The sequence below is a fragment of the Ricinus communis genome, chromosome 8 (genome assembly GCF_019578655.1).
Source record: "Ricinus communis isolate WT05 ecotype wild-type chromosome 8, ASM1957865v1, whole genome shotgun sequence".
Classification (NCBI taxonomy): domain Eukaryota; kingdom Viridiplantae; phylum Streptophyta; class Magnoliopsida; order Malpighiales; family Euphorbiaceae; genus Ricinus; species Ricinus communis.
The window spans coordinates 19,386,804-19,395,223 of NC_063263.1; the positions used below are offsets into that span (position 1 = coordinate 19,386,804).

At 29.6% G+C, this 8,420-nt stretch overlaps 1 protein-coding gene across 1 annotated transcript; it reads right to left on the bottom strand.

The window, feature by feature from the left end:
- Nucleotides 1–3,200: 3,200 nt before the first annotated feature.
- Nucleotides 3,201–3,860, bottom strand: LOC112536880. The gene is given in 4 exon segments (XM_048378395.1): nucleotides 3,201–3,250; nucleotides 3,253–3,334; nucleotides 3,337–3,690; nucleotides 3,801–3,860. Coding segments are annotated over 4 exon segments (546 nt in total).
- Between the last annotated feature and the right edge of the window lie 4,560 nt (nucleotides 3,861–8,420).

The window sequence follows — 8,420 nt, forward strand, 5'->3', positions numbered from 1 at the left end:
GTAAGGTAGATTGTTTTGTAGGGATATTTCTCTATACACCTCCAATTAAAACAAAATCAGTTTTAAATTATATTAGACACATAAGGTTAGTGATATGGAAAGTTTTATCATGAAATTTGTTGTATAGAAGTTTAGTGGTTTTTTAAATTCACCCTATTAATTCTGTCACATTTGGCAGCCACAAATATTTAGATAGTTTAGTGATGTTATCATGCTAGATAAAATTCTATTATTTTTGGGTGTTTAAAAATAAGTGAATTATTATCTATTTCAGCTAAGCCAATTTGGAATGAGGGTGACACCCAAGTTAATTCAAGCAAAGGAAAGGGAGCAATAAAGGTAAGTGAATAACTTAATGTTCTATATGAATATAACACAAAATAAAAAATTATAATTTATTGTTAAATTGATTGATTAAGGGAAAAATGTATATAATATATTAATAGATGTTAATTTTTATTTATGGTAATTTTTAATTATAGTATTGATGGGTGATTATTTTCGAAATTAGATTGTATATATGAATGTTGATTGGTGAATTCGGGTGTCCTGTTATAATGCGAACAATATATTTGATTTAGTCATATATGGAGTTTTATAACTCTAAATGGAGTGCTACTTATTGCTATAGAAAATTTGAGATGTAATTTACAAATGTTATAGAAATAGAGGAAGCTTGATTTTGCTGTTTTGATGGTCAATCTCGATCATACTTTCTATTGCTTAATTTTATTAATAGCTTGACCATAGTGGATTGTTTTTGATGTTTCTCTTTCTATACACATCCAATTGATGTAAAATCAGTTTCAAATTAATATAGACTTATAATATTACTGATCTGGAGAATATGATTTTGGAATTTCTAATATGAAATTTTTGGTGTATTTTTGAATGTGCACTATTAAATCCGCCATGTTGAAATATGGTATGTTTTTTTGTATATCATACGTATATTATGGTTTCTTATATATTGTGGAGATGTTGATTATTTAAATGGAGTGGTATATTATATATATAAATATAAGAATTATGGTTGGATAAATGTAAGGACACAATGCTACTTATGAATGAGGCAAGACTGTATGCGATATGGAATTCCCTATAAGATTATGGTTGGCTGTGTGCGTATGGGAATTCATGAAAATAAAAAGAAAATTATTATTATGGAATTAAATATAATTCACAAGTTCATTGTTGTCCTAAAGAAAATACTATGACAATGTTTATATACACACTTTAAAGTTATAATTAAATATCGAATGGTTTGATGCTTGATAACACTACATGTTTGATTATGTTATTTTCTATAGAAAATTATGTTATTCTTTTGCTGAGTTGCAGGCTCACTCCTTTGCATTATTTTTTTCAGGATTAGAAGAATTATAATTAGTTTTGACGAAATATTTGCATCTATCGTACTAGCATTGTGTCAGGTAGGTTAGCAGGAGGTCTCCCTCAGTTTTTCTTGAATGTGACATGTCTAGTGGATTTTGTTATCATGTATAAAACTGGTACATTTTATGTGTATATAAAAAAAGAGTACTATATGATGTTGTGAGCTTTTTGGTGTGTGATTTGTATGACTCATATAAATAGTTTTTGTTATACATATTAATTTTGAGTTAAAAGTTAGTAGTTAGTGAACATTTTATGTATCAGTCATTTGCATACAATGTATGCCTGATATCCTTTACAGGTGTCACATTTTTAGAGATACTTGTATAACCACATTAAATGGCATATTTTGCTAAACAGCCTCTAAAAATCTACTATTATGCATTTAATATTTGTTATTCTTGAATTAATTTCTGCAGTTTTAGTTGTTGTAAGAGCTTGAATGCTCTTGTGAGGTTTGAGTGTTAACTTAAACTCTTATAAGAGTTGTGTATAAGCTAAAACTCAAAGTATAGTGTGAGCCTTAAAATATTAATTAGGAAGTGAGCTTGAAAAACTCTATTTGTAAAGACAAATAGTATAGGATACGAGGGTGTGAATATATGTAAGATTATATAATGTACAAGTAAAGTTAATAATAACATGTGGTGCATGCAAACCTATATAGTAAGGGGCATGATGCATCATATATAAGTGGGTTTTAATCGTTTAAGGGATGGTGAAGCAGAATTGACAATTCATGTTGTCGTATTATATAAACATACTATGTCAATATAAAATTAAATTGTATTATAAACATACTATGTCCATAAATTTCTTCTAATTGTGATAACAAAATAATCAAATTCCTTAGTTTTATAGTTATCAAAATCCTATTGAACTAATATACAATCGACCTTGATAGATCAAGAAATGATTAAATATGAAAATTATTAATTTATTAAGTTCACAATGCAACTATTTACTTAATTGGCATAAAAAATCAAGTTCTAAAATAATTTCATAATTTTTTGGTGGCATTTATGTTAAATTTCTTTTTATACTCAATAACTTTTAAAAAAAATATATATTTGGTAACTAATTTTAAGTATTAAAATAACAAACACCAAATATTTATTGAAAAATTTATTTTATTTTACAAATGAATTCTTATATTTTGTATGTTAAATAATAATTAGGATTCACTTCAAATAATATTATATTTTGAATAATTTATAATAAAAAGAAGTCATAGTAATAAGTTATGGTAATACTGGTTGTTATGCTAATAGCAGCGTCGGGTAGCTAAGTTGGTATGGAATAATTGTTGTATTATGGAAAATCCTTCTCTATACAATCACTCTCTTTAAAATCCTGGCTTAATAGGAGCCTTTTTAACCACTATACAATACATTAGTAGAAGTGTGAGCGAGTTAGTGAAGGTGCTTAGGCTAATATTGTTGATGTGTAGCCTTCATTCTATTACATACACAGAGGTTACGAAGTCACTTAGCTCGACTTTAGGAGAGTCAAAAGGGAACGTCATACCTATATAGAAGAATCGATGTTTGCTCTGCTATCTATTAGCCTAACCTTTTCACTCCCCTACTAAAAAGGGGAAAAGCCGCTTTGTACCACTGATAAACTACTTAAGATTCAATTTAAAAGGCCCTACTTAGTTTCATAAGCTTTTGTCATTCATTGTCAGTCAACTATAAGTAAGGTTTGAGGCCCCCTTTGAATCCATAAATCTGAAGAGCATGCTTCAACAAAAAGATGGTCCCCTATACATTTCATTCTTTCTATAAGGGAAGAAAGTACCCCCATCATGGTGAACCTCTTCTTATGATCGGGATGAGATAAATGCCTCCCAGCCGGGAGCGAATCGAATCAGAGTTTCCTTAGGTAACCACTGACCTGCAATTATCCTTAAACTTCTGTCGTTGGTAAAAAAGAAGTAAAAATAAACATACACTCACTCGTCGTCTTGTTCTCTACCGCGAATTAAGATAACTCGCCAGCTAAGTCAGGTTGGAGCAACATTTTTTGAGAATATATTACCTATCTTCGGGGACAAGGGGCGGAACAGTCTCTCAATCTACTTACTGTAGCCTAGGAATAAAAATATTTCCCTAGGCATTTCCTCTTGCTACAATCCCCTTTATAGGATGTTGTTTGGGCCAGGAGCCATAATTAGTTGTTATTTTCATTTGGTTATTTTCTTCTCGTTGTTAATACTAGCAAGATCTAACCAGATGATGTCTACCGGTTGGTATTGAAAGGACTCTTAGTATCTGCATACCCAAAAGGGGGATGCTGATTAAAAAATAATCATTTTATTTTTATTTATTGCTCTTCTTTAGCAGTGGGAAAGGGGTCTTATCTATCTACCTAGCTTTGGTAGATTTCCCCTAACACAATCCATAAAAATTCCACGAATCCCTTGGTAGATATGTCCAATGACACAATAGCAGTGTCAAAATCATGCATAGTTATGGGGCAATATGTAGGAATGCACATAAGAGTATATAATAAACCCACCCTTTTATTCATATTAGTAAAGGAACTAGATGCATAAGGAAAGTGCACGTTTGTGAGACCTTAGTCGGGATGCATAGAGGAGCCAACCTACGAGTAAAGAATGGCAACGATAGTTTATAGCTTGTCTTTTCTTTGCTTTCAAAAGTGATGTGGTGTGTAGTGAGCTTTCTAGCATAAGGCAGACTTAAAACTGATTTATAGTTTGCTTTGCTCTAGAGGGAGCTTCCCGAGTCAGACCAACTTGGCCACTAAGTTGTCTAAATGGATTGTATTTATTACATCCACGGGCACTCTTGAAGCTTACTCGGATGGCGACAGAGAATTATACTCGAATGAGTTTTTAAATTTTAAATTCCTGGTAACCAAAATGATTGATATGTCGTTTGATGTTTCATATAACGTGCCTACCATAATGAGCGTAATTTTTCAATTTTGCTTTATTAAATGACCGTAGCGTCCATTCTCCAAAATGTTCCTTTGTTTATTTGAAGGACATTTTCAATATAAGAATGGCTTTATAAATTTATCCTTTCTTCTTATCATTTTTCCAAATTTGAGATTTTTCATTAACTTCCTCGTCCTCTCTTGTTGCATCTTTTGCAGCTTATGTTCTTCATTTTACTTTCCCTTTGAGTCTTTAGAGCATATTTCATTGTTTGCTACCAGTAAGTACCTTCTTCTTTACTTATTTTTTGTTTTTGGTATGTTTTCCGTTTCTTTTATCCTCTGCTATAGGTTCGTCCTAACACCATTTTGTCAGGGTCTGTAAATGAGGAAGAATTTACTTCTCATAATGAAGAGGTGAACAGTTTTGAATCCTCCTTAGAAGGAGATGATAATGATAATCACCTCTATCCCTAAAAAATGAACTTAACTTACTTAGGCTTTGTCTATAACAAATAAAGGATTCACGATCCTTACACCTTAAAAGAGTTCCTATATGATTTTTTAGGCAATAATACACCAGAAACTGGACATATCATTCTTTACGAAGATCACCTTAGATCCACTAATTAAGTCGGTTATTCAATATATGAATGTCGCCATCGCTCAATTTCATCCCAACTCTATTCACATACTAATAGCATTTAAACAATTATGTAAAAACTTTAAGATCGTACATTCTCCATATCTATTTTTTTAGTTTATATCTGATTGTTCGTGCATCTATTTCCAAGCTCGGTCCAGAAATAAAATTTTAGACGGGCTTATGTCTTATGTTCATAATTGGTGCGATCGCTTTTTCTTAGTTGCCTATCCTATTGAGTTTATCAACTTATCGAAGAGGTGGCATATCCCCCTTAAAAATTTGATCAAACTTATTTTGAGGTAGAATATTCTTAATTAAAGAACTCTAATAAGTGTTAGGAAGAAAGGGGTTTCCTCTTCTAGTTTCTCTTTTGATCTCCCAATTTTTGAAAAAGTTGCATGTCTCTTAACAACAAGCTGATTTAAGCGCTCGACCTTTAGGTATGCCTTCTCGGTAGATTTTGTTCGAGCTCATTCTTTCTTCTATTTCCTTTGTTTTCTTATGGGATTTCTTTATTTTTTATGTCTTGACTTGCTCTTATGTCCTTCTCTCTTTTATTTGTAGTGATTAATTTCAAGCAACTAAAGAGGGCCAAGGCTAAGAAAGGTAAAAAAGTAATTAGCACGACCTTGGCTCCTCCTGCCTCGACTTTTTACTAACCTCGAGCATGAAATTCCTCAAGACAGCTCGGTCTTACCTAACTTTCTACATCGAGCTTGTTGTTGGCTCTAACCTCTCTTCCTCCTCTAAACTATGCTCTAGGTTTAGGGTTAGCTATTTATCATTAATTATCAAAATATTTCTTTTAATAGTCAATAGGAATCAAGAAAAGTAAGTAAGAAAGAACTCATCTTAGGAAACTTTTTTAGAATGACAGTGATTTTCTAAAGACGCTTTTGATAAATCAAACACCATAACAAAATCTAAAAAGCATTAGATTCATATCCAATCTTTGATTCCACCTTATCATCATCTCTAGAGAATCAAGGGATCAACACAATACAGTGATAACTTGAGGGTTTTCAAATTCGGCATCATCAACATCTTTTTCTTTTTTCTTTAATTTTTTATGAGTTTAAAAACATGATTAGGGTTGATTATTTTTTAATGCTCTATGTGATTTATGCTTTCAAATCTAAGGTTTTGTAATAGTTTAACATGTTTCTGAAATGTTTATGCATGCTGGATTTTAAATATGATAACATGATCTACATTAGGTTTTGAATCTATAACATTTTTATTGTATTTTAAATATGATGAATTAAATAATAAGGTTAACATGTTAGATTCATTTTGCCTTTATGATAATTCATCTAATGATGTGATTAGATATGATTTTAGGATTACATGATTAGTTTTAGGATCTGCTATGTTTTTGTCTCTTATTAGTTTATCATCGTTTGATATTATTTATATGTTTTGGCTTTGTTTTATTCAATTTTTATGCTTTTTTCATTTTGATTTTTTATATATAATCATGTTTGATATTTTTTTGTGCATGTGAATCAGCTTTTGGGCGAGCTGGAGACTATGCAAAATCGACCTAATCAAGAGCCTCTAACAGATCAACTCAGTGACTTTACCAATCGGTTATCTTCAATTTTTGCCCTAATTTTAGAATTTTTGACCCTTTCTGGTGATAATCTGTACTTTATAACTTAAATTAGTTATTTTCTTAGTGTTTTTTAGTTATAGAAAAGTTATAATAGTTAGTTTAATTTTCTGCTTCATTTTAGATGTATGGTAAATATCTGAGTATTTGACTGCTAAATAAAAAAATGGACATATCGATATTAGACTTTAAAGTTGGACATTGACATGAAAATTGTAGTCCATTAGTTCATAAGACGGTAAATTGGACTTAAATTAAAATTTATATAGACTTATTGGGCTTTTGCCATGTTTTTAACTAATTAATGGACTAACTTAGAATAAAAACGCATAATTTAGCCTTGACATGTAAAAAAGGGTAGTCCATTTAGGTTAAAATTCCGGTAATAAAAAATATAACTTGTAATTGGGGTATACTATGTGGACCTCAATATATAATTAAATAATTAATTAGGTTAACAATTTAAATGGAGATTAGGTTTAATTAGATTGGGCTAGACCTAGGTGAACCTCACATATTGTATTGGTTACTTGTAGAAATATAATTTTTATGTTTATGGGGAATACACCGTTAAACAATAAAATTAAAAATAAGGATACACAAATAAGGAAGTTGGCTTTCGGATCCATCTTTGGATATGGCGAAGCATTCTTATGTAATCGAGAAACGCCACTCAAATGGTAAAAGCATCCCGTAGAATTATCTAGGCGACGACTCTTATCTTTGCGCTAGTCTCTATGACTAGTTATTACGTCCCCTATTAGATTGAAAAGTCTTGTTTTGTCATAGTCGCTATTAACACTTGAGTGCACGTCCAAAACCGCCGCCTATACTTTATAAATTATAGTATATTACTTTGTCCATTATGAAATAAGTGTCATTTTAAAGAAATTTTTTCTTATTTTAAATTAGGCCTAATAATAAATTAAATATTATATTTTACACTTTTAATAATTGTATCCCATTATTTTAAAAATTTTAAAATAAATACCTATATTTTTAATTTATTTTCAAAAATATTTTTTGGTAACAATTTTTGAAATATTATAATGAAAAATGATGTGGCAAGTCAATTTTACTTACTAACATAAAAATTAATAATATTATGTGTAAAACTAATTGATTCTATTTCAATGCCTTCGAGTGCCTGTTAAAATTAAAACAAACAAAGAAACTACTTATGTTTTGCGCATAGAATCATTTTTTTTTGCCTTTCTATTTCGTCATTACCATATCATGGGCTGTTGGATGGGAATCCGTGTGATGGTTCATCAGTGGTTTCAAATATTCTTCGCATCCATCTTCAGCTTTGTGTTCGTCAGTAAAAAAATTATTATATTTAGATGTAAAATATGTGAAAAATGGAGCATTTATGAAATTTTTAATAGTCATATTCTTAAGTTTAGGATAAACTATTTTTGCTGATTCATAATTATTATTTTTTTAGTAAGTATAATCGACTTCCTATATTATTATTTTTTATTATAAAACTTCAAAAATTATCACTGGAAAGTATTTATGAAAATAAATTAAAAGAAGGAGTATTTGTTTTAAAATTTTAAAACAATTGGATAAAATTATTAAAAAGTATAAAGTTCATGATTTAATTTGTAATTAAGCCTTTAAATTATTTGTTGTTTTAAGTAACTAATGAAGTATTAATTACTTATTTTCTAATTTTATCTTTATTCATTGTGAGAGAGAGTATTAATGAGTAGGAAAAATGAAACTCAATAAAGTGAAAAATAATTTTATAGAAATTTTGTATATTTTAATAAATTAATATTTCTCGTATAAAATTAGTTTTTGTTATAATTGAGACGATTTAATATATTTCTTAATTATTGAGTGTTAGCTTTAAGG